Raw genomic sequence first — 27,749 nt, 5'->3', positions numbered from 1 at the left:
TTAAGCAATGGTGTAAAGTAGAGCCATTGAATCAACAGAGAGGAGGCATAGTAAGTAAGTTAAGAAAAAAATAAAATCATTTTGGATCACCACCAGATAAATTGAGTTATATTTCAGTTTTTGGAAGTTGTCTGCTTTTCTCATCTTAAAATATGCTTTGACATTTTCTTTGTGGGGTTGTCATTTTGTGTCTTTTGGAACAATTAGCTTGTCTGCTCCATCCTTTTGGTCTCTCTTTCTACTAATTTGTCCTCTTCTTTGTTTTCCCTGTCATCTCAACTCAACAAAAACAAATGCGTGATTTCTCCCATGAAAAAATTAACGCTTGAAAGACATTAGCAATTAATGTGACATGAGGGTGATGGTGTGGCTGCGAGAGTGCGAATGAGTACGAAGCAAAAGAAATCCAGAATGAGGTCTTCAAGGGCATTCAACAAATGTTTTTTCAAGGCCGCCTGTAAGCCCCCACCCTTTACCTTTTTTGTATTGTTTTGGATGATGACCCCTACTTTCTGTCATAGGGTCCAATTCTCAGACATCGGTGGCATTATTTGCTAACCACCTGCTGAAATGGAAAGCAAAGTGTGCATGTTCATTTAAGACCACCTGCTGAAGTGAAACCCTTGCTACATGTGATTGAACACTGCTTGGGCTTACTGGTTTATATGATGTATGAAGGACCTGTGGAAAACGGAACGTGTGACAGCAGATGCGAAGGTTAAAGAATTCAAATATTTTTTAGAGTCTGAGACTACTGGTGTGTGTTATGGGCATGTCATTGGTTTTGTAATAAATTAATTCTACACGTCCCTGTCTAATCTTTCCTTCATACATATAAATGAATTGGCTATGTGTTAGATTGCCATGTGAGAGCACAGCTATTAGATAAAGTGGATTTAAAAGAATGATTTGAGCAGCGGGTTTAATTTGAATTGCCGTTGGACAAAGTAACCTTGATCACCAAGCAGGAAAAAAAAAATGATTGGAGGCATTGGCAGGACTTTGCTTGACCAGAGAAAAGCTGCATGAATATACACTAAGCAACTCATTGGGTGTGTGAACGTGTGCGTGCCGTGCCGTAAGCCTCATAATTTGTCGACTGGCCATACTGCAAGGCAGGCTGTTGACAAGTAATAATTGAGCTTGTTTTTGTTTGTGTATGATTACACTGGAACTGGCGTGTGCTTTCAGTTTAGTCCACCAGTTCTAATTCACATGGGGATGGGACTGAAACTCAAAACATAATGGGCTTATCATGGCTGAACGGCACTTGGTGCATTTACTCTAAAGAGGGCTTCCATTAAAAACAGCAACTTTCACTTTGAAGGCTTCAAAGTTTGCATTGCTCTCTTGCTACGTGTTGATAGTTTTCTACAATGGCTTTGTTTCTATTTAACCCTTTCAGTCCTGCATTTTTTCTGCTGGGCAAATTTTTAATTTATTTTTATTTTTTTACCGATTTAGACTTTTTTTCCCCACATAAGACCAAATGGAACTTTTTTTTTCTTGGGGGGGGGGGGGGGGATCTCATGTTTTTATTTGTTATAGTGGACGCCAAGATAGTATGGCTGTAACGTGTAAACTTACCAAGCTTATATGTAACATTTTTAACATGAACTTGCGATTGTGATTGGTTAGCTAGGATCCTCAAACCATGAACCAGACTTATTCGTTTTTATTAGTTTAGATATGCAAATATCTCATGCCCACTCCAATCATCTATGGGTCTGAAGGGGTTAAGATTTTAAATTTGGAGAAATTACACACAACAGTTTTGTCATAATAATTACATGACTCATCTGAAGTATGCTGTAGCAACTTATTTGTAGAATACATCAGATAAAGCAGTACTGTTTATCTCTGTAAGTTAGTGTTGAATTTTGGTTCTCATGGCAAGATGTTGGGGGTGCGTTCCCATTTCTCTGCAAAATGAAACAATAATCTAGTGGAGAATGTGCAACGCTAACTCGCTAAGCAAGGTTCAAATGTTTGACGCATGCCCATACACTACTGGCTCAGTGTAAAACAAAAAACAAAACTACCCTAACTCCCTTTTTTTTTATATGTATGTATTTTATATGAGTGGACAGTGGTTAAACTAAGTAAACCATTCAAAACCTCACTTTTTTGGCACGTCTAGGAGTTACTCAAAGGGCCATTATTAACCAGTATATTAATTTTTCACAAGAGCTTTATTTTTGAGAACCTAATAAGCGTGCTACTTAACACAAATTGATGGGCTAACCTAATGTTGTTTTACTTTAGGAAGAAAAAATACTGTATGTGTATACAGTATATGTGTGTGAAACAGGCCAACTTCACAACAAACAAAAGGCTGCACTTGAAGAGCAAACCGGGGAAGCAACGCATCTACTATATATCCTTTCCAGGCACGAAATGCTCACATGCAAGTCGCACTGTCGGCTTTCCACATTAAAGATAATAATAACTTATTATCATCTACTTCCAAATACCTCGGCGCCATTTCCTCTTTTAACCCCGCCGCTTGATGCCGTTAATAGTGTCACTGTAGCAAAGTGACGCCATGCCGCACGCACTGTGTGCCACTCTGTGCCACCGCCCAACTCCAGATTCAATAAAAAGTCATGTAAAAATAACCTCATATATTTATCCGAGTCCTGATCGGGAGACAACGTCCGATTCCGATCGAGTCAGCAACCACGTGATCGGGCCCGATTTCCGATCACGTGATCGGATGGGGACATCCCTACTTCTATAATCTCTCAAATGGGAATTCATCTTACACTCCAATTCATGTTTGAGTTGCACACCAAATCACACATATTTTCAAGGATTCACTGTGAAAGATTTACGGAAATTTACGGTAGCGTAGACAACACACTTATACACATACAGTGGATTAAAAATACAAAACTATTACAACCCTGATCGAATACATGCCTTTTGTGAAATAAAAAAATGAGCCCTAGAATTGTTGAAAAACAGAGAAGAAAACTTGTCAGGGTGGCTGCCAAGAGTCTGACAGCAGTAATGAAAGAAAAACAACCAAGCCTGACTATATTTCGTAAAAACACAAACGCAATCTCCCAAATATATGTGGGAAAATATGTTATGGTCCGATGAAACCAAGACTGAACTTTTTTGGCCATAATTCAATAAGGTATTTATGGTGCAAACACAACACTACTCAATCTTAAAGGAACCTCATGCTTACAGTGAAGCATGCTGGTGGCAGCATCATGAGGGCTGTTTTTCTTCCGAATGAAAATGGGGCTTTAGTCAAGGTGGAGAGAATTACACACTACATCCACTACACTGCACGACTACACATTCTACGCTAGAGCAGATCAACTTTATTTGGGGTTATTAAGAGGCACTTTATGTTTGTACTGTGTATGTATACAGTATATACATTATGTCTCAAAAGTGAGTAGGCTACACTCATATTTCTGCAGATATTTAATTATATCTTTTCATTGGACAACTATAAAAAAATGACACTTTCAGACACAATGAATACATACATAAATAATAAATAGCCAATAATAGCTCAACTCTTAACTCTTTGACTGCCAGACGTTTTCAGAAAAGGGATGCCGCCAGTGCTAGCCGATTTAAGCATTTTGACTGATCTTTCAAGGTCCACAGAAAATGTTGTGTTTGGACTATGGAAACACACATACTACCAACTCTCATCTTTCATCAGAAAAAAAAGTTTGTTTCTACCGTATTCCGTTTTTCAGTAATCAACAATAGAAAATGGTTAGTTTCACCGAAATGCTCTGTTTTGAAACAAAAAACGGAGAAAACAAGCTTTTTGTGAAACGATGTTATTTCATGCACTCTAGTGAATTGTACACTTCTTTTTGTCCATGAATGATGCCACACCTAAATAGTGCTTTACTTCTGTAAAACACTTACCACCAACAATGAAAAAGTGTTTTTAGATTGCAAAATACGTTTATTTCCATTCAACAGTGTAACAATTTGACAAAATTTACAAATGTGTGCAACTGTGGTACTATTTACAATTATGTGGATGTTTCAAATATAGTTTTTCTTTTTGTAACACTCCCCTGCGTGCAAGGAGACGGAGCAGGATTTGCACAACAGATTCGTTCATTGCGATTGCCCCTTTCGCGTGCAGACGTTACACTTTCTTGACGGCCTTTTTTTCCGGGGAATAGCAAGGAGCAGACTGTACCCACTCCTCCGATGAATATGCATTGGACTCGGGGTACTCTTCATCGTCCGATTGAACGTCCTCCTGTGCAGAAGTGCTCGGTTGTGCTCCGCGTTTCCGGTGTTAGCATCGCTAGCCGGTGAGGCTTTATGACGTGGTCATAGCCGCCGCGTCAACGCTTCCAACTTCGGCGTCAACGCTTCCAACTTCGGCGTTTTCCAACTTCGGCGTCAACCTCGGATACATACTTGTATTTACTGTATGTGTATATAGGCACAAACTGTGGCGTTTTCGCCGTAGAAGCACAAAATAATGTGAAAACGCAGTGGAAAAAAATCAATGTATGCAAGGGACGCTCCTTTAACAAGTAGGACAGAGTTGCGCATACAAGTTGTGACTACATAGACCAAGATTCCTTGCGAATCCAATCAGCGAAGAAGAAAAAGAAGAAAATAGCGAGCATGCGCACAGCGTAAAATATTGCCCCGATCGATCGAGATATCCTGAATGCTTTTATATGAGCAAGAATTCCGGTTATGAAAGGAGTACATCAGGGCTCTTATTTGGGTTTCCAAAACCCCCGAATAAGAGCATATTCGGGCTGTTGCGCCTGTTTACATGGCCTTACAAAACCCAAATATTGCCAATTTTAGGGTTATTGCCTGCATGTAAACGTAGCCTTTGTTGTCTCTGGTCTGCGACAAGTGGCCTATTGATCTTCTAGACTTTTTTTTTTACCCGGCAATGTCAATGAAGTGATTGTATTTTTGTGGTCTTGCACATTTCAAAGACAAGTGTTACCTTTAGATCATTTGTTTACAACAATTCTCTTGTATTTTCACATGCAACGGAAGGTGGCTTTACAGCTGTCACTGCCTTCACTTTGAGGTTGGGAGCCATCAACTTTTCATCAGTAGTTGCTTGAAGCGTGGCTTAAAGCACCAAATGAGCTGAGTGGAACCGATGACAGCAGGACCCCCGCTGTGCTGTTTGAATGACAGAATGAGTGCTTGCATATAAAATCTCACGGTGAGCCAAATTTGAGGTGGGATGCCCTTTCATAGGTAAATGAATTAGCGTAACATCCGTCCTTCTAATTTGCAAGTCTCCGAAAATACATGAAATATCGGCTGTCTCTTTACGACGTCTAGTGATGCATTGCTTTCAGAATTCCTGTCTTGGTGTATTGTTATACACTCACAGCATGAGTGCCTCAGCTTGATTTAGTTCCTGACCACACAACATTAAAGAGATTCAGATGTGTACAGCCATCAGATTAGCATATAAAAAGACGGTGACAGGACATTGGATAATTTTGATGCCATCTGCTTTCATTGGGATTTGTTAGATGGTGATGCGATCCTGTGCATTTGGGTGTCTGTTGAGGTGTGTGAATGCATATACGTTTGCAGTGAATACACTCAATTCTCACTTGTGCTTGCATTTTGCCCTGTTGCGATTCCATATGAACACATAGAACTGAACATGAACTGATACATGTATTATTTACTAAGGAAAACACTTCAAATTGTTTCATTTTGTAATGATTTATTCATTTGGAGGCAAATTCTCTTACCATGTCTGCACCATCAAACTAATGTATTCATGCTCAGATGCATGGAGGCTCTCACGCAGGCAACAAGGATGTTCACTCATATACATATTCCATCGCAACTTTGTGTGCTTTAGAGGTTCTCTACAGTATATCAGTTCAAAATCTTTGAGGTATGTTAGGAATCTTATGGATGCTGGATAGCTGTTTCTATTGAAATGTGTTTACTAATGTAAAGATGATGCATATTACTTATGCATAGTTGTGATGCGTTTGACTGACTGTAATGGTGCTTTCGAACTTTGGTGTCTTTTGAACAAGCTGTAGTTCGCTTTCACTCTTGGTGCAGTCTGTTTAGTGAACACAGTAACCCAATTTACCCCTGGGGTATGTAAACTTTAAAGCACAACTATATGTCTACGCAGCTCCACTAGTCTAAACATGGGATTCTGATTAATAGTGCATTTGCGTAATGTGAGTTAAGCAGCAAAATGCATCGGTTTCCATCACATGGGTATGGCGATGTTGCCACTTAACTTGACGTCGACTTAAAATGATGTCACAGTTGCTCAGGGCTCAGGTAACGGCCAATCACGGCTCACCTGTTTAATGAAGCTGAGCCGTGTTTGGTCATTTCCTGAGCCCTGAGTAACTGTGATGTCATTTTCAGTTGACAGCAAGTGGCCAACATGGCCGCCACGAGATGGATGAAAATGGGTGGATTTTGCTGCTTAACTCATATTCCACAAATGCAATATTAATCAAAAATATGGTGTCTAGAACATATAGAACAGTGGTGTCCAAACTACGGCCCGGGGGCTATTTGCGGCCTGCCGACCATTAACTCATGGCCCTCAGCATATATGAAAAATATTTTTTGACTTTGCCTGCAGCCCTATTGGTTGTGGATGTGGTGGGACACGACACACCTGACTACCACTACTAATCATAAATTAAACTTTTACAAGTTTTCTATATATGTAAAGAAGCTATTTACAGTTTTTAGCAAAAATAAATAAAAAATCTTAATTCTTATGAATTAAAAAACGTCAGTTTCAGAAGCAAACATTATTCCCTCCACTTTCTGCTGTCTGTCAAGGTCTCATATGTTATCATATAATAATGACTGACCAAGATTCTCAAGCTAACAGCTTTAAAATGTGTAATCTTATTGCAATTACTCTTGCTTTGGTTCTGAATGTGGGGCAGTGGTGGATCTATTCTTGTAGGTTTCAGGTCTATGGTCCACCCCAAAATCATAAAACCTTTAACAGGTGCTAAAAATAACTAAAAGAACAACAAAAATAATCCTTGTTAAAAAAAAACGAATGCAGAATTGCTTGGTTACGTGGTTTTAGTGTGTTTAATAAAATCGGAGAATGTCAAAGTGGCCCTTACATCCTTCAATTTTTCTGTATGCGATCCTCAAAGGAAAATGTTTGGACACTCCTGATAAAAAAACATATCTTGTTGTAAAGAGCATTTTTGACTTTACTTCACTTTTGTGTGTTTTTTGTTTGTTGAGAGAAATACATCCAACATTGTTTTTCTCTGTGTGGCTAATTAATTACCTAATAATGATGCTTTTTCTACAAATTGCGAACAAATAGTTAATTAGTTACTTATCTCCCCTTAAAGTATGCTTTTACATTTACTGTTGTATTGTCATGTTAGATATCATTTTGTATGATAATACACTTTCAAATTACAGGTGCAGCATTCAAAATGCTTATAATCCCAAGATTGTAACTGTTTTGCTGAGCAAAGCCAGAAAACGCATCCGCTTTCCTTGGTGATGTGCAAGAAAAAAACCAGAGGCAGTGTACTTGTGTGTGCGTGTGCGCTTTGGCATGATTTGAGTAAGAACAGCCTTTCTAATCATCTGCTTTTCTGCCAACATCCACATTCCTTTTACCACTATGTGCTAAGCACTTGGGCCAGAATCTTGTATGGTTGGTTGGTGGGTGTGATTAAGGGCTTTGCGGTGTTCATTTCGAATTCATTGGCATCACAGCCAGACTTAGCTCAAGTAGTATGTTCAGCGCGAAAAAGTTAAAAAAAAGAAAATAGTACATTATAGTGATTATTTCTAATATGGTAGATCTGCAGGTGTGTGCCGATGAAGGTACGTGTGTGTGTGCCAATGACGGTTGTAATTTGCGGAGACATTGCCAATTGAAGAAGGTGGTTCACTAAGCTTATCACATGTGTTGCTGTTCTGCAAAATGTGTTTGCCTTAGATTAATTCACCACACCAAATGGTTCTACTTCTTCTTTCGTGAGCAAGCTATATCAGCAGACTGTTTGCACATTCACCTCAACTCAGTTTCATAGTGCACATGCCAAGTATAAATGTTCTCTTCATTTTCTCCAAACGGTTTCAGAAAGACTCTGCTTTAAGCATCTCTCGGTCCCGTAAAATATTTCTCAAGATTTTCCAGCCAATTTTGAATAACGGCTGTCTCAGCAACTCTCTCCATCTCATTTGCCTCAGTATCTTTTGACTACATTACCATCCTTACTCTAACTATTTGAATTTCCTCCCTTTTACAGGCAAATTGCATCTCTCAATTGACCCACGGCCTTGGCCTGTGCGCTAATCTTGTATTCAGCTGCCTGCTATTTCTTTTAAGAAATGATTTTATCATACTCTGCAATGTTTCATGGTCTCACATTAACATCTCATCAAATGTCTTGTACACGTTTAGTCTGTTTTCTTTCGGTTTAGTCTGACAACTCATTGCATTTTGGAAAGTGTCAGAGAAGGAATGCTAATGAGTCAAGGGATTGCACGATGAGCTGGCTTCAAAACCACAATATCATATGGCCGTGTTATGGGCCTCTGCCTTCAAAGCCACCAGGATGCCCCGTACGCTCAGTGCATCAGGAAAAATAAAAGCGCTCTACATCTGGGCTATTTGCATACCATTTGCATTTGAACCCCAACTGGCTGTTTTTGGAATGCCAAGAGGCTAAATTCAGTATTTATTACTCAGGCCCATGACTCGTTTCACATTTTTGTGGCATTTGCATCTGATTTGCATGTCCCTCAGCCTGGTTGTGGGAATATGGGGCCAGATGACCTAAATTGTTTCAATTCCACTTTGAAATGAGTAAAAAATGGTGGATGAAGGCCTCATATCACTATTAATCGAATTAGAGTACTTAACATATATGCAGGCGTAAATATTGGAAGGGTTATTAGCTGCAGTATCAAGTCAAAGAAAATTGCTTTTTAAATGAACTCTTATTCCAGGGAGATGTGTGACTGTGTGTGTGTGTGTGTGTGTGGTCCAGTGAACATTTGGCAGACATTTTGTACTCTTAATAGTGATCATAAAGTTCTCCACCTTTTACAACATCTCTATCGCTCCATCTCTACTTTTCTTTTACTTTTACTTTTCGACAGTTTAGTTACAATGTATTATTATTTTTTTGTCCTTTAGCGTCGTAAGTCTTTGAAACCATTTCAATAAGGTTATTATACTATGAATAGTACTGCATAATGTCGAGTAGATCTGCTCAGGTTCTCTACAATGACTGCGGACATCAGCACCTCTCAACAGTCACACCCACTTTTATTCAGTTCGAAGCTTTAACCCCACCTGCCACAGTTCATTCAGGACAGGTGAGCTTTTACATACAGGTGGCTTCTACGTTGGTCTTTCTTTGTCTCTGTTTTCAGGGGTGAAACCTGAAAAGGAAGAAAACACAGACAACACCTGCGTATTTCTTTCTTTCTTTTCGTTTTTGCATACACTTCACACACACACACACAGAAACTTTCATGCACAGCTCTCATTGAAAATAAAGTGCCATTGCCCAGGGCAAATAACAGACATAGTCACAATTGTAATGTCAAAGATGGAGTGCGTCATTATTAAACCCACTGTGTTATTGTTATGATTTGGGGGACTGGCTGTGGTCTGATTGATTTTGACAGTTGGATTTGAGTTGTTGAAAGAAGCGCTCTGCCACCTCACTGTGCTCTCAAGAGTAATTATTTTCATGCTTTCAAAAATGGGCATTTGACTAAATTATCTGATTGACTATTGGGTAAATTTAGGATGCTTTCTATGCCAGCGGGGTGTGTAAATGAAGCAATCAGTTCCAAACAATTAGCAATTTTTAAGGATCAATTACAATTAGGATGTAGAGTAAGAGTGTTATCTCAGTCTCAGACTTTGTTGCTGTGTTCCCTGCTTTTATATTTGTTATTTAGATAAATACATAAAAAATAGCAACTAACTAATTTCCTAATTACAAATTTGACTCTTGGATCACGTTTAACATACCGGTAAAGCATAGTATGAATAGCTAAATAATTTACTTCAACCATTCCATTTATATTAATTGGTCAGTGTTGATATGTGTTGAAAAATTCATGATCATGAGGAACAGACATTTTGATGGTACCATAATTCCTGTGAGATGCGTGGTAAAAGTGAAATCCCGAGAAAATTACTGTGTCCATCAGTAACCTTCCAAGACCCCTCCGCTTGCCCAGACACACTGACTTCCTTGCCCTTGACTCTTAACAATCTTCCTCACTGTGTGGAACATCCTTTCATGCTTGCACTGATGACCATAATGGCTTTCTGTCTGGGCTCCAGACTCGTGATTGGCCCCAATTAGTGCTTGAACCTGAGGCTTCATATCATCGACTCAATGCAAGGTGAGATGTGGAATGGCAAAAATCTTTTCAGAAGCCGTTTCTATCCCCTGCGTGTACGCCGCTCAATAAATCACCGTTAATATGGATTTAAAATCACAGTGAACCCATTATCACATTTTTATTACTGCCACTGGAATATTTCCAATATGCGGCCCCTATGTGCTGTACAAGTCCTTTTCTTCTCTCTACCTTTTTTTTTTTCCTGGAGAGCTCAGTATTGTTCATTCGGTAATTTTACCGATTTGACATGTCATCATCATTGCTCTCTCTCTTTTTTTTCTCTCTAACTTAATGTGGATAAATATGTAAGTAACATTATTGCGTGTTTTGCAGAGTTTTTCCTGTCAGCTAGGACTGCTGGGCCCAGGTTTGCTCACCACCAGCCAAATTAGTACTTTGCTTGACTTCTAGCATTTATCTTTTCTGTTCCTCTCTAAGCATTGTTTGCCTATTTTCCTGAATTACCCCTACTTAACTCATTCACTCCCAGCCATTTTCACTGAAGTAACCCCCTTTGCTCCCTGTAAAACATGGAACCTACCCAAAAAAAGATTTGAGTCTTTTCTTTTATCAGGACAAAAAGTATATTTCTATCTGTTTCCATTTTGCAATTAGCATTAGAATATAGCTAAGTTTAATCATTATTCACAAATCTGTTTCAAACAGTGGGGGGGAAAGAGCTTTTTGCAACACGGGCCTGGTTGATCTCTTATACTGTGCTCCCACCTGCTGGCTGTTTTTTGTAATAACTACCATTCAAGCATATTCTCTTAAATTCAGAGGCCGCATCTAAGCCTTCTGTTTGCTCTAGCATTAAAAAGTATAAGTATGTCTTTGAGAGCATGGTAATATTTAAAATAGAATGTATTTATAAATTTTTGGGTGCAAATGAGTTAATCACCTATTTTTATGCCTTAAGTCATTTTACAGTTGAAACTCTAAGGTTAAAATGCAGTATGTTCTGTGACATGTGATTTGTTTGGATTACATTTGAAATTGTAACACTTCAACATGGAGCAATAACATGATTTTGGTGCATTACAGACGGGATTGGTTAAAACTTGTGCCTTACAATGAACTCTATGATACTTTTCCTTCTTTAGTTGGCCTTCTTCCTAAAACTCTCTTAACCAATTTATATTCCCTTATTTGTGCCACAGATTCCCCCATATTTTTCAGATACCCTCCCCCAACTCCAGCCCACTTTCCTCCCGTTTGATGTTACAGCTCCTTGTCATCAAATGTAATGGACTCACAGTTAGTTCAAAACTGGAGACAATCCCAAGTGGATGGTTGTTTTTAAGATGCTGTCAAACTGTTCGGTAGGATATCTCTTGTATACCCCCTACCGTGCTCAACTAGGCGTACACTCTTCAGCTTCCGAGTACACAGTGATGCACAATGACATTTGCCCACAAAGCTATGCATGTCTATCAGAAGAGACACAAGATTAAGCATGGGCTATGTCTTTTCTGCAATGATCTGCAGTAATCCTGTTTACTAGTTTCGACTTTGCACACACTATCGACAGCAGTCTCGACCTCGCTAGCCTCTAGCAGGTATGATGGAGATGGCTTTCTCCTTTCTTTTCCTTTAACAAGTCTTCAGCCCCAACAGAGGCTTCCACAAGGGACATAACATGGGGCATGTTATCAGATTTTGCGCTCCTCCCTTTGGAGCCAAAATGGCTTTAGGGTCTGTTTTTACTAGCTGCTTTTTGTGCCATCCCATGACCTCATTTTTTTGAGCATCTCTCTAAAGAGCTTACTGTTGCATGATAGAGCAGGGTGATTTAGCCCATCGCTTACTGTATATTTCAGTATTTTTAGGCCACATTACAGCAGCTTCCTTCTCTGTCTCCTTATTCTTGTAAAGCAGTGGGGGCTTAACCTTGTTGAAAGTACTGAACCCCACCAGTTTCCTATGCTCATTCACCAAACCCTTCTTTATTGAAAAATAAAATGTGATTTTTCTTTTTCTTTCCAAATTTAAGACAGGTATAGGGTTTACTGGTGAACAATATGAACAAGGAGACTATTCTTTTCACTAAATCTGGCTCTCTTCATCTTGAGTTTTTATTCTTGTAGTCCCTATTTCCCTGTTGCTTAAGGAAGTGTTCCTTTTGTTTTGCTAGATAGCTAGTTGTGCTGACTAGAGTTGCTCAACTTGGCAAGTCACTCAACTCATCAACAACAACAACCACTGTTGTTTTCTCAATGAAAACAGCAGAGGCCCCAGAATTGAACCCTGTGGAACATTTTTGTCCGACCAATTTCTTCTTTTTTTTTCGGACAGTAATAAAGAAATCAAACGACGTACAGTCATAATAGTCAGAAGTTGATGACTGAAACACCAATTTCCCCACAGCACAGATAGGCCAAGCATTGTAGCGTGATCACTTGCAACCAATGATGGTCAAGTGGGGTGTATCATCACAAATCAAATGAGTCAGGTGTGTGTCTTGACCTCCGCCGAACCCCTGAGACTGACTCACCAAAGCTCAGGGGTTCGATTGAACCCAGGTTTAGAACCACTGTTGTAAAACAATTATCACACAGCATGCTGATGATTATTCTATCCCTGCATTATATGCCAGACCCCCCCTCTGTATATAATAGTCAATTTAAAATGACTATATGCATGTTACATCCAGCATATTAGTAAATTGTTAGTCATTGAATAGTAGTATCTGAAAGAAATCTAGACATTAAAACTAGGGGTGCAACGGTTTCAGATTTTAGTGTACGATTATAGTCTGAGATAAAACCGCGGTTTTACGTTTTTTTTACGGTCATTCTTGTAGACAAAAAAACCATCACATCAGCATTCTTTGAAAACGTTTATTTTTTAACAATAAATAACTGAAAAAAAGAAGTTGCTGTTTAAAACAAATACAGCAGATTCAATTTCTTTCCATCTCAACCATACTTACAGCTGAAATGTTCGCCCACAGCCTTTAAATTGGCGATTTGTTTACCGCTACACATGTAGGCATTTTGCAGAGAGAGAAAGAGTCCCGAGATGGCGGCCCTGCAGCTTCAAAAGTCCCGGCCTATGACCTCTCTAGTGGGCGGCCATGGATGGGGGGCTTGCGGGAGCTCCCCGCCCGCCCGCGGCCCGTAGCCCTGGGGTCGGGGAGACGGAAGGCGATGGCGACGGAGCGGCAAGCGGTGTGCCGGTGGTTCCCGACGGCGGCGGCGGCTCGGGCCGAGAGGCCTTACCGTCGCACTCTGCGGGGCCTGTGCCTCGCCCGCCGCCTTGTTTCGGCCTCCCCTTTCCCCACGCCGGCCCGTGTTGTTGTGTGTCCGCTAATTGGGCCGTGTGGAAACAAAAGAGCTATGAACTATGCTGCATGGTGCATTTTGCGCCTCACGTGAGCGGAAATAACCGTGTGTTGTTGCTGCGGCTATTTAATCCTGACGTTTAAAAACCATGGTCAGGTTAATCATAAAACCGGTTAATTGCTGCACACCTAATTAAAACATTCACGCTTAACCATACCGTGCAGGTGGAAAGTAGCATGGGATGCGAAAGTTTTGTTGTGTAGTTGCATAAGATGATTCATTTTTGGTGAGGCAATATGAAATATGTTGTGCACTCATAGTATACCGTAGATATTTGGATGTCGGTGTTACCTTCCTCTGTATTTCAAAATGTATGCATGGAATGTGTGCATATTTGTCAGCTCGTAAAGTGTAAGCTTGGGGAACTTGTATTTCTGTTACTAAGTGGCATGTGTATGATTTTAAACAAATGACTGACAGCTGAAAGAGCATCATTTGTGCCCTGTGTGAGTGTTTTCACTGTCCCTCTAATGACAGTTGATTGCATTATCATCCTTGCCTGAGTGGTTGCTCTCACTGCTAGACGGATAGACCAACCGCCAAACCCCCAGGCTCCTGTGTGTGTGTGTTTGTGTATATTTGTGTGTGACTTGATTGGAGGTGAAACTCATAAATCCTCTAAGGCATGTACAAATTTGCCACGTCAGTAAGGCAAATGTGCACACACATACTGTACGCATGCCCCATATACATTTAAATATACACACATTGAATCGAATCTGTTTTGCTCTACACAATAGTGTAATTTTGTTTAATAGTTTCTCAATTTGCAGCAAAATGGAGTAAATTGTATTCCTGTATCAATCCATTTGCTACGATTGACATCAGTCTAACTCACAGAGACAGCCTGCAAAAAGTACACCTCACATTGAACCAGCACACTGAATCCTACATTCAAATACAAGTAATTCAATGCGTGGTAAAGCCAGTACCAATGTTTGATGTGGCATATACATTGGCTTGAGAGTTTTTTGAGATCCAATTTCTTTCTTTCTTTTTTTTTTTTTTCAAGTTACGAGCAAAAACATTGAGTAAGGTGCTAGATAGTGCCCCCCATAAAGGCCAGGTGCTGGCTTTAAGCTGTTTATTATTACCTTATGCATTTGGTGTTTATTGTAAAATTATACATAAAACAAAATTGAATTATACTTTGTTGGAATTGCACACACTAGAATAGGTGGAGTTTGTGTGTGTGTATGAGAGAGATGCAAAGCATGGGGCAGGGGTTGGTGGTGGTGGTGATTGGGGGGGGTAATTATGCCCTCACGGAACCCCCCCCCCCCCCTTTTTTTTTTTGTCCATACTAGAATATTGTGCACATCTACTACACTAGGTGGTAGCTATTTATAGTTGCAGTGGAGTGTTGGAACATATTTTCTTCTCCCTGGGGAGGGCGTAACAAAAAATAATTAAAACTATTTTAACCAAAATACGTAACTGACTTACGAAAATCCACTAGCTTAATGCTAGCGCACGATGGGAAATGTCATAGATAGCATTAATATTGCAGTATTGTTGTTATTAACCTTTAAACAACTTATGTTTGAACACAAACAGTAGCAACACACGCAGACAAAGCATGCAACAATGCTCACAAGCATATATTCATTATCCACGGCAAAAAAGAAGAAGTTTTACGACAGCATATTTGGGACAGTATTTAGCTGTGTTTTATGGTCAAATCTTCATGTAGTAGTGTTTCTTTTGTATTATACTTCCCCGTGGTGGCCAAGATGCTCACATCATAAGTAGCAACATAATTAATTAAACTGTTTAATTCTTCACATTTAATTTTTAATAAAAAAAAAACACATTACAATTTTTTTTTGTGGGGCTGAAACGTATTAATGGCATTTTCATTCATTTCGATGGGGAAAGATGTTTTTGCTTTTCGAGTGTGGTCATGGAACAAATTAAACTTGTAAGTCAATGGCACCACTGTATATTGAATCCTGCACGCAAATACAGTTCATGGTAGTTCTGGTATACAATATTTAATAAAATGAACAAATATATATCCTGTTTCTTTCTATTGTGTAAATGTGACAATGTTACTTGCATGTCTCAAGAGTAACTTAAATACTCTTCCTCCATGGGTGGCACAGCTCACATGGTAGAGTGTTTGTCTCCTAACCCAGAGGTTGTGGTTCAATCTGAGCCCCTGTGACCATGCCGAAGTGTCCTTGAGCAATATACTGAACCCTCGCTTTCTCCTCATGTGGAGCTATCCATAGATGAATGAAGAGAGAGCGTTCAAAGTGCTTTGACTGCTTTACACTTGGTCAACTAAGAACCATGATATTTTAGTAAAAGGCACTTTTCCCGAGTAGTCTTGATGCAGAGCTCTGAGTTCACTGCCCCACCCTGCCTTCCAGTGCACCTGTCCTTTGAGCCAGCCTGGCATCCAGCAGTCTGGTTAGCCAATACGGGCAGACAGGCCTTGTTAGCTCAGTCAAGTGTATCTATTCACCCCAAAGCCACCCTTTGCACCAACATGCTGGCTCCTATAACCCTCTACGCCAGTGTATCCCAAGGTCAGCACGTCCTCTGTGGGTGGTGTGTTTTGTGTGTGTGTGTCGTGTGTGAAGATAGATAAGAGGGGCCGTGCTGGGAGGGCAACATTGAGATATGGGGTGGAAAGGATGGAGGGCAGAAGACAGAAATGACAACACAAATGTGTTTGTGTGTGTGTGTGTGTGTGTGTGTGCGCGCGTGAGACAATGTGTGTGGGATCGGGTGGAAAAGTGGGTCATGATACAGTATGTGTGTGTGAAGCTTACAAGCATTGTATTGAGCCCCAGGGTGGCCGCTGTCTGCATCTTCTGTGTCTCTCGAGCACACATTTGCATGTGTGCACGCACGCACGCACGCACATACACACAGCAGTGCTTTGGAAGTGGCAGCAGCCTTTACCGTTCAATATTGTCTACTAAAGCTAAAACCTTCAAATGGAGGATCAAATGCTGTAGTTCAGATGCTGTTTAGGACAGTTTCTGAATTTCTATGTGCGCTGGTGTCAGCAGACAAGAAAGGTTGAGCAACACATATTTAAAGTCTTGCAACAAGTAGAACATGCAGTCAGGTTCCCCTCATAACATTTCATGTTCTCCCTCCCTACCACAGTCATATCTTATCACATTTATACTAAATTCATACAAAACATACACATGACTTATGGCTGTTTCACACTTGGCAGGTTTGTTTTGGATAAAATGAACTCTGGTGCTATTTCTCAAGAGTGTGGTTTGTTCGATCAAGTGTGAACGCTATCATTTGAACCCCGCTGTGTGCCAAAATGTTGGCCAGACAAACTCTTGGGCGCTTTGGATCTGTTCAGCTGAAATGGAAACATTACACGGACCAAAAAACACAGATAAGTGTTTTTGGAGCAGAAAGCTTAGGGAAATCAGAAATATATAGCAGTTAGGTCTGTCTGGTACAGTCATCAGAAGTGCCAACACTGCGCGGAATTTAATTCAGAAGCTCTTCCAGACATTTTGGCTGTTTAAAAATAGAAATACAGCAAGCCTTTGTAAATAAGCAGACCAACCAATGTCATGCATCTACCATGTATATAATCACAAACCCATGCTACATAAATTGTAATAGTTAAATTACTACACACAAATAAGCCATCTTCACATGAAGATAATCAGTAGTATTAATTAGCATACTAGCCTAAATAACACACTATCTCAAGCCGACATGAAATCACAGGTGCAAACAAATTAAGCGCGCTAGCACTTAACACAAGCGGTTTAAATTTATAAAACTCACCTTTTGGCATTAACACACAATATGTTTTAGGGATTACAGGCAAATTGTAACAGCACAGTAGACTATACCTCTAACAATACAGGACATCTAAAAACAAACTGAGACCAAAAATTTGTATAAACAAGTTAAACCTAACAACAACATCACTATAACCGCAAAAAGGTGGCAAAGTCATTATTTTAATCAATTGGCCAGAGCTGTGGATAAATTATATCTATACACAAATTAAAAAAATCTAAAAATATGCAAATTTGCAAATGTCAAGGCACGGATATTCTAAGGGTTTTACTGTATGTCACTTATATTGTCAATTCTAAATGCTTCATACGGGAAAGATTTTAGTGTTAAAGTGAACCAAGACCAAATGAGTGATCCAAAACTCACCATATATCATTTTCTGTATTGGTCCACAGAAGAGAAACCAATAAAAAGTGTGAAAAACGATTATACTATATGCTATTATTGCTTCCTCTACTCAAATCAACACAAGAAAAGAGAGCTGACATCAGATGGACATGAATTAAGACAGCTAAATTCTTTACACATAAAAAAAAAAAAATAATAATAATTGTATTTTATTTATTAGGATCATGTTTACATCCATGTTTTGATTTGTTTGCACATTCTGTAAAATAAAATTGTCTAAATTAGTGCAGGTTTATGATGGGGGAAAAAACGTGTTTGCTTTCAGGAAAATAAAGGAAATCCCAGAAGGTGGGGGGAATAAATCTGCTTTTTTTGAGTATTGTCATGTCAATAGTGTTTTGCATAAGCGAAGGAGATATATAAAATCTCTGTATTATTTGAAGGCTATATCACCCTAGTCCAGAATGTGTCTCGCCTCTTGCCAGCTCACTGTAACTCTGAACAGAATATTGATAGAAAATGGATGGCTGGATGAAATTCTATACTAATACTTAATGTTTTTTAGCCCCTTTAAAATCACATTAAAACTTCCATAGTGTATAGTTGTGCAACTTTGTAAAGTTAGGTCTCCATGTCTGCAAGAGCGAATACGAATTGAGTAGGCAACGGAACTTGGATTATAGTATATGATATGGACCCATAATTGAGAGTGGAGATTAAGTAAATTTATCAAAGGTTTATAGTCTCCAGAGCTCCTTTTTTTTTTTTTTTTTAAACATGACTATATAAGATCTGACTGATCTCAACTTCTCTGGACTGTCTGAAAACCAAGCAGGTTGCATATCGTAATCCCCATGGGAACTTCAAAGTACTCGCAAGCAGCATCATTCTATTATTTTACATTTCATTTGAAGTGTGCGGAAGTTTTATGGAAAATGTTGTTACACAATTAACACGGGATACTTTCTTAGTTACTTTTAGAAAAAAACAAACCGATTATATTTTACAGGTAACTAGGAAAGGCAGCTGTCTGTTTAATTATAGTCAATCACTCAGTTAAAATAGCAGTTTACACTTTGTGTTTGTATGTTGGCACATCTCCATACTTGGAGTTTGGGGAAATTATCTTATTCCCATTATGCTTGATGCTGTTTGTGTGGACCCCTGCTCTCTGACACTGCAGCTGAGGCTCATCTCAGTATCTCTGCAGGGTGCTTCACACACCTGTGGGTAAATCAATAACAGAGCACAGAATGCACAAGTCTTTTTTTGTCATTCTTCTCCTGTATTTGGATGGTAACCAGTAAACGCGCCCACTTCTGCCTTAGTGTTTGTTCTTTGCATATTAATTTAATTTATTTTGCTCTCTGGATGAATGGTATTGCTTTTCCTTGCTTTTAACCCGAGCTTTTTTCTCCAACTTTCCATACAAATTCACCCGCACCACTAACCCTCTCTCCCAATCTCCATCGTGAGTGATTGAAATGTTTTATGACCTTGTGTACACAATCTGACCCCAGATTTTGCTTTTTCAATATCAGCCTGGTCTGTTTTTATGTGATTTTGTAGTGGAATGAATGCAAATAAACATGTAGGAAGACTTCTCATGGATTACATTTACCTGTTTTGGTCTGTCTGTGGAAATCTTTTCAAAGAATGAGGTCACAAACAGTATATGAGTAGCATACAAACACATTGAGACAAAACACATATTCTCACACAAGAAAGGGTTGTCTTCTTTTCACATAGCATGAAACATTCAATTTTGGGGTCAGCTGTTGTGGCCAGATGTATTATTTCCCACATATTGGATAAAATATAATTCAAGGGGTTCATCTTAGGGTTTGAAATGGAATGAAGTTGTGATTTATGTTATTTTTGTATATATGACAATCTCAAGTATAAAGTCCTATCAACAGCTGAGACAACCCTTGATGGTATTTTAGTGAAAATAGTGATCATTATTTTTTGTGTTGATACATCCAATAAAAAAACAATCAAGACTTCTTTAAAAAGATATAATGTTTTATTATTATTTTCATTGTAGCCTTATATTGTACAAATGGTCATAATGTTGTGGTACATTGTCATGCTTTGTGGACTATGTTTTGTTGATGTTGAGTTCCATGCAAATAACACATGAAAAAAAAAAGACAAGCAGGACGTTATGCAATGTTTCTCTTAACTGGCTGTACACATTTTTTATCGACTTAATTTCTAAAATGTTAGCGACTCCGCACGTGGAAAAATAATTGCTGTGTGTGCTTATTGCTCTTCTAATGTGTGGTAGTACCAAGACTAACATGTGAGATTGAAATTATGAACATGCTTTCAAGTGGCATTTTTCAGCCCCAACTATTTTCCGAGCAAATCACTCTCACCCCCTCAGATAATCTTTCAACGACATCCAAAATTGGGCCTTTTCATCAAAAGTCTGGGGAAAAATGCTTAACTTTAAAGTAATTGTTTGTATGAGTATCACACTTTTGATCACACTAGACAGGTTGTGGTTATTGTGGAAATTGTTGTCAGCCTAAACTGGGCAAATCTGGGCAAATAATTGTCATTTAGAGTATTGATTGGGGTTGAATTTTGTGTGTGGGAGGAGAGGGTAAAAAGGAATGACTTCTAAAAAGCAATTTAATAAGTGGGCAACAATGAATGGTTGGTATTTGTATGTTATTGATTCTCTTTTGATAGTTTTTTGTTTCCAAAGGCTTGTAACTACCATTCATATTTATGCGTTTCAGCAGGTCCCCCTTGCGTAATAATTCACAACCAACCGACTTTTTAAAGTACAGACACGCTTCCAAATTCCAGGATGCTTGTCTTAACCCTCAGGGATTTCCTTCATCAGATAAGTCAACAGTTTTTCGCGTACATCTGCAGTAACAACATTTCACATAATTGCCTGATGGCCATGATATGCAAAAACTGAGCAAATCACTCCCTTGCCATTGGCTACACCTCCATACCTATGCAAATGTTATGCAAATCTAACTTTCCAGAGATTTCCTAATCACAGCGTTTCATAGAATTGTTGGAGTATACAGTAAGGATACTTACATGCTGAGTCATTGCAAGTAACTTTGGCATACTGATGAAGAGAACTGAATAACAAACTTTGGAACCCACAACTGGCTGTTGTTTTTGTTGTCAAAGCATGATACGGCAAAGGAGTTGTCCCTAGCCTGGCTTCACATAGTTTATTTTTTATTTTTTTATAAACTTCCAAGGATTAAGATAATTTATTTATTTACTTTATTTATATTTATTTACTTTATTTATTTACTTACACTCTGATTTAATTTACAAATTAGGTAGTAGTGTCTTGCTGAATACAGGGGGATCAGTAGAGATATTTTAAAACATTTTGGAAATTGGGGAAAATAGACCTTTTAATTGCTTATAATATAAATAGTTTGGTCTCTGGGGTACAAGTGACGTCACAACAAAAGGCCTTATCCGCTACAGAGCCATCATCAAACAGAACAGGATGCATTATGATAGAAGGGCAATATAGCATTCACAAAATGTGCTCTGAATAATTTTATAAATTGTTAATCCACTATTTTCAACTGTAAAGTGTTTACATAATGTGGGTCGTCTATTCCTTTTTTAATCTAATATTTCACAATTAATAACTAATTAAATGTGTGAACAATAAAATCTGTCCCTCTTGTCCCCCCCGTCCCCCACAGATGACCCAGCCGAAGCAGATTTGTGGCTTCTGAATAGCTGCACTGTCAAAAATCCTGCAGAAGACCACTTCAGAAACTCAATCAAGTACTGAACTCCCATTTACTTTTCTCACCAACATTTTCTATATTCAACTTTTTAATTACTGGTACTTGTAAATTTTAGTTTACAATCAGCCCACCTGGCTGTGACATATCTCGGAAGTGCTAAACTGCTATTTCAATGCGCATTACATACACATGAGCAGAGAATTGGAGAAAGGGATGTACATTTGCATAAACACAGTCAAATTAAGCCAGAAACTGTTTTGCATTTTGATTAATTTTCCTTCATCAGGGGCACACCTACACCCAGCGGATGCGTTTATTGTGCTAGTGAGAGCAGACAATGAGTCACTGGGTTTGTTACAAGTTTGGTGTTAAACTGTTTTTAGCTCTGCCAGCAAAATCAACCCGTCTAGAGCGAGTTTATGTGTAATTAGGTGCATAATTGCACAGATCACATTTTTATTTTATTTTTTTTACATGGAACGATTATTGTTGCTTTGAACCTCTTGTGCAAAATTTTTATATGCTGGAAATTCAGACCTATTTTTCAAAATGCCAGTAAGAGTTTCTTACAGGTCTAAATATATTGTTCACACAATTTCTTTCTGAGAAGCAATTTCCTCTTTTCTGTCTTTCAATGAAGTTAGGCTGCTGTGTACAACGGAAATAAAAACAGAAAACACTGATTTGAAAATCCTTTTCAATTTATATTCAGTTGAATACACAACAAAGACAAGATATTAATGAACATTTGATGAACAATATTGTTTTTTTTTTGTATTTTCTCATTTTGAATTTGATGCCTGCACCACATTCCGAAAAAGCTGGGACAGGGGCAATAAAAGTCTGGGGAAGTTTATGAATGCTCAAAAACACCTGTTTGGAACATTCCAAAGGTGAACAGGTTAATTGGAAACAGGTGAGTGTCATCGTTAAAGGGGTATCCCCGAAGGGCTCAGTTGTTCACGAGCAGAGCTCAAGAGGTTCACAAATGAACAATGAACCTGAACAAATGCGTGAGCAAATAGACCGTCGGTTTAAGAACAATGTTTTTCAACGTGCAGTCGCAAGTAATTAAGAGATTTTATCATCTATAGTCCAAAATACCATCAGAAGATTATGAGAATCTGGAGAAATCTCTAACCTTGCCAGACAGATTGATAATTGGGATTTACTCGAGGGAGTTCTTCACATTATCAATCTGGTACTTCACTCGGCAAACCCGTTTTGGAAAGGCGGGACTTGCTGTACAATACTTTGAGCTGATTGGACGATGCAGCATCTTCACACATTTGTTTTGACCAATCAAGGCAACGGATGAAAATCTCGTCTTCCGTCTCATCTTAGGGAGGGGCGGGGGAAGCACGAACATCTTTACCGGATAAAAATGCACGAAACGCCTCCCGCTGTTCAAATTTAAAAAGGAAACGGTGAGTAATTCTGCGAGAACATAATTAATTGCAGCATCCATTCGTCTGTTAGGTTTGTTTGTGCCCCCCCCAAATCGGCACTTATTGGTTTCGCCCTGCCTAAACAACGCCTGATTGGTCCGATTGACTAAAGATCGGCTGCAAACGTATCAGCGAAAGCGGTACAAGGTGTGTTCTCCAGGGTTTGTCAACTCACAAATACCGCGAGAATTCATCTTGCTGGCAAGGGTAAGAAATCTCTGCACGGGTGTGGCAAGGCCGAAAACCAACATTGAACGTGCATGTTACAACGGCGTGGCTTTATAGTAAAACTGCACGAGTACTAGACTGGTCTGCCAGCAGTCCAGACCTGTCTCCCATTGAAAATGTATGCCATATTATGAAGTGCAAAATACGACAACGGAGATACCGGATTGTTGAGCAACTAAAGTTGTACTTTAAGGAAGAACAGGAAATAATTCCTACTGCAAAGGATTCAATTCGTGCTCTCAGTTTGTTTATGTTTATTGAGTGTTGTTAAAAGAAAATGTCAACAGTGGTAAATATGCCCCTCGCCCAACTTTTGCAGGCATTAATTCAAAATGTTTGAATATTTTAAAAAAAAAGCTTATCAGTTTCAAAATTAAATATATTGTCTTTGTAATTTACTACATTGAATATAAGATTGAAAAGGATTTGCAAATAATTGTATTCTATTTCTAGTTTTGGTCAACATCTCAACTCAACTTAAACATGATCTTAACAACTCACACTAACATATTTGTACAGAATCAAGCTTAACGTCCAACCAACACCTTTTTTTTAATCCACTCATTTGTTTTTGTTTTTTATTATAAGTTTAAATTCCACAGTCAAGTCTAATACTGCAGATCTTTGTTTGAGATAAAACTTCATATTAGCTGGCATGCATTTGGAAATGTTCACCTGCAATATTTTGTAGTCAAACATGGTTAAAAATGTACTGTACAAGGAATTATGTGCACTACATTGTCATTCATTTTATGAAAATCAAATCAGACCAAATATGTCAACATGTGACAGCACACTAATGGCATTCAGCCCAGAAGACATTTGGCCAAATAAATGTCATACAGTAATTCAAATTGTGTTCATATATCGCTGCCGGCGGAATCATTGTACCACCAAAATCATCACTTTTCAGGAGACCCCCAAAACGGCATGCTTGATCAACATTACATCATCAAGAAGTACAAGCCATTTTCAAGACTTCAGATAGATCTAAACAATTGTAAAAACAACATCCATACTTGTAGACTGACCAAGAGTAAATTTTGTGAAAAAAATAAATAAATAAAAGTTACCAAATTGTGACAGGAGATTTTCAGCCTTACGCCAGCGATACGATATCTGTAGCTTTCGCTTTGAGGAAATCAGTGGCGTCACATGTATGTCTGGGATCCTTTTTGCAGTGCTGTAAATGATTTGTGAATGGATTGGTGTGTTATTAGATTGTGTGCCAGGCACACCTGTGCGGTAATCATGTTGTCGAAGTAGAAGTGCTTATGAACACAGTTTTACAAATTAGAGAACAATTTTTGAGAGAATAAGCCTTTTGTGAGTACAGCTCATGAAAAATGGGAGCAAAAAAAGCTAAAATACTGAATTAATAAATCATACATCATAAAAGTATTCAAGTCATCATGCAGTATGAATAAATGTATAAAAATAAACAATACAACTATTTGAGATTCAGCGATGATCGTTAATTGGATGACATCGAATCGTAGATCCCTGAATCATAATTGTAATGGAATCGTGAGGTGGCTATAGATTCCCATGCTTTGTATTGGATACTTTTTCAGAGATTTTAGTGAAAGCTTGGGATTTCAACCACCTCTGTTGTGGTTTAGAGAGGTAAAGTAAAAATACATTTGATTGCTTCTGGAGAGCTGGGGCACAACAGTCTTCCCTGCCAAGTATAAATGCAAATGTTTTGGACGGTGAGTCTGCAAGAGAGAGAATATGAGCAGATGGGGATATGACTTGTGTATGTTGTTCATTCATCAATCCACTGTATATTCAGCTTACCCTTTGCGATTTTCGTGGGAGCTGGCTCCTATCCCAGCTTCCATTAGGCAAAAGGCACGGTGCACACTGAACTGACACCTTGTTAATTACACTAATTCACACCAGGGGAAATTAAAAATCTGCAAGGAACTTAACATATATGAAATTATACAAACCCCAATTCCAATGAAGTTGGGACATTGTGTAAAACATTGATAAATCATATTCATGACCACTCCATACTGTGAAAATATTAGAACGAATGACACAATATTTTTGATTTCATAAACATAGTAAGCCATTAATGGCCTCTTATGCTTTAGACTAGAGAAAACATTAATGGCACTTAAATGGATGTAAACCATGATTGATCGTCACAAAAATATATCTGCACAATTCTACATGCCCACTTGATATTCTGAAAATATTCGAGCAAACAACCTAATATTTTAGATTTTATAGACGCTGCTCTAAACCATTGTCTTGTCTTGTAAAGCTCTCGCCTTGGCAACCATTGGTCACAAAATGATACCCAATGTACTCTACGTTATTTCTTTTCCTTAAGAAGAAGATCACTTTGTTGTATAAACCGGTAATGTAGCAACTTGTGAATGCCAACATGTAAATGTGTGGATAAAGGGGTGTAGGTATGTGTGTTTTAAAAGGCTAAAATGACTAGTTTAATTCACTGTCAGACAACTTTCAGATCATTGACTGTGATTGTGTTACAGAAGCTGTTGTTCACCGGCGTGTAATCAAACAGCTCTGTTTGTGCTTGCAATTTTTGCATGTGTTAAGTTTTTCCACTTGACTGTCTCAAGTAATTTTTATGATCGAGAGAATGTTTGCTTAATGAATTAGAACCAAATTCAGAGTTATGTACATCAGTTTTTAAAATACACCAATCCCCCTGATTTATTGAAATTCATTTAATTATCATTTTAATATTCATGAAGCAACCATGAGAGAATGAGAGGGAAAAAACATACTTTTTAATTGAAAAGGGACACACAACACACAGAATGAACTCCTGGAATATATCCAAATTGTATATACTTTGCTTATACTGTGTATTTAGCCAGATGTTTGCTCTGGTGTTGCAAGTAATTACTATGGCCTCTAGAAACACTCTCTTGGCAGTGTTGCTTTGGCAGACATTAAACCTTAAACCGTTTTTGGCATCCATTTTGGAAACCACTTGTTTCTTTAAGTATGTTGCTTGACAAACTTTCTTTGTACATGAACATTATTACTTTTGACAATGTTGGCTTTTTGCCTTGTTGCTTGTATTATTTTGATTACATAAAATAATATTTACACATTTGTGTACACATTACAAATTTAATCGTCCTTTACAGTAATACCAAAAAGTACATAAAAACACCATTTGACATTTAGCAAGTTATTTAATTAAACGTCAATGACACAATAGGTAAAATAATTAAATGAGTATATTTTTACCCTCTCAAAGTTCCTGGTAGCGCAAGTCAATTTATTTTATTAGAGTGATGAGGCTTCAAAATGGCTGCGTCTTGGTGAGCGTCTGCATCCTTCAAAAACATTGCAAAAATGATAAATAAGTAAAGCATTATATAACTACCAAAAATTGTCCTTGTTTCTTTACTTCGTGACTAATGTTATTGAATAATTTATGACATTTTGCATAATTTAAAGCAACTTATTTTCTTAATTGCCTGATTTAATTACCCAGTAGTATACAGTAGTGTGCATGTCATTTTTGCTTCATAGATTTGAGGGTAGTGAATTTGCACCTTAGCGCCCTTAGCCACATCTGCTCATTAGTAAGATGTCCACTGATGTTGGGCGCACAGCCAAAAAACAACCAGAAGATTGTCAGGGCGATGAGGTAGACCTACTGTACTGTATATAAGTTCTTGAATGATTTGTACTGGGGAATCTGGAAGGGGTTGTCCAATAGCTTCGGGAGGACCACCATCTATTCTGGTTAAACTAAAGCCATTTCATTCCTAACACCGACCAAAACACATACTCTTCAAAGTCAGAATCATTGAAATGATCACTGCAAATGATATTCCTCTTAGCTTGGTCCATCCGATATGTTTTGTTTTACTTGTTTGATCAAATTTCATGAGAAAATGACACGCAACAACCAGGGAAACAATAGCAATTGGCTAGTGTCATTCTTGCTTTAATGTTTTTTTTTTTTTTTTTACACATCAGGCTGGTTCACGCCTATTCAACCTAAAAGTGGATGTTCCATAATTTGCTTAAAAAACACCATAAACTAAGCCTAAAATCACTACTGGGTTGTTTTTGGCGTAATTTTTATTGCAGACATCATTTTTAAGTCTAGATCTATGAAATATGTGCCAATAGTTTTACCATTACAGAGTCTGTTTAATTTCTTATTTTCAGGATTGAGGAGAAATGGATGTGTACATGTGCGGATGGACCATAATTTACAGACTATAAGCCGCTACTTTTTTCACTTGCATTTGACCCTGCAGCCAATACAACAGTGCAGCTTATCCATCAAATCAGGACGGGGCACACTATAAAGGAAGCGCAAGAGCGCCAGGCAGAGCTAAACAAACCAAGTGAGCCCTAATGCAGTAGGAGAGACAGAACGAGAGCGAGACAGTTTGCGCCCTCATAATGGAAAATAAATGGAGAAATGCATAAGA

General features: G+C 38.4%; 1 protein-coding gene across 1 annotated transcript in view; it reads left to right on the top strand.

Annotated features, from left to right (window-relative positions):
* cdkal1 (CDK5 regulatory subunit associated protein 1-like 1) overlaps nt 1–27,749 on the top strand; it is a 222,241-nt gene that overhangs the window by 11,431 nt on the left and 183,061 nt on the right. The window contains exon 4 of the mRNA XM_077575695.1: nt 21,581–21,665. Within this exon, the coding sequence (XP_077431821.1) occupies nt 21,581–21,665 (85 nt within the window). The remainder of the gene's footprint in view (nt 1–21,580; nt 21,666–27,749) is intronic.

The sequence above is a fragment of the Vanacampus margaritifer genome, chromosome 9, assembly GCF_051991255.1.
Source record: "Vanacampus margaritifer isolate UIUO_Vmar chromosome 9, RoL_Vmar_1.0, whole genome shotgun sequence".
In the NCBI taxonomy this organism is placed as follows: domain Eukaryota; kingdom Metazoa; phylum Chordata; class Actinopteri; order Syngnathiformes; family Syngnathidae; genus Vanacampus; species Vanacampus margaritifer.
This window is presented reverse-complemented; position numbering and strand designations above follow the sequence as displayed.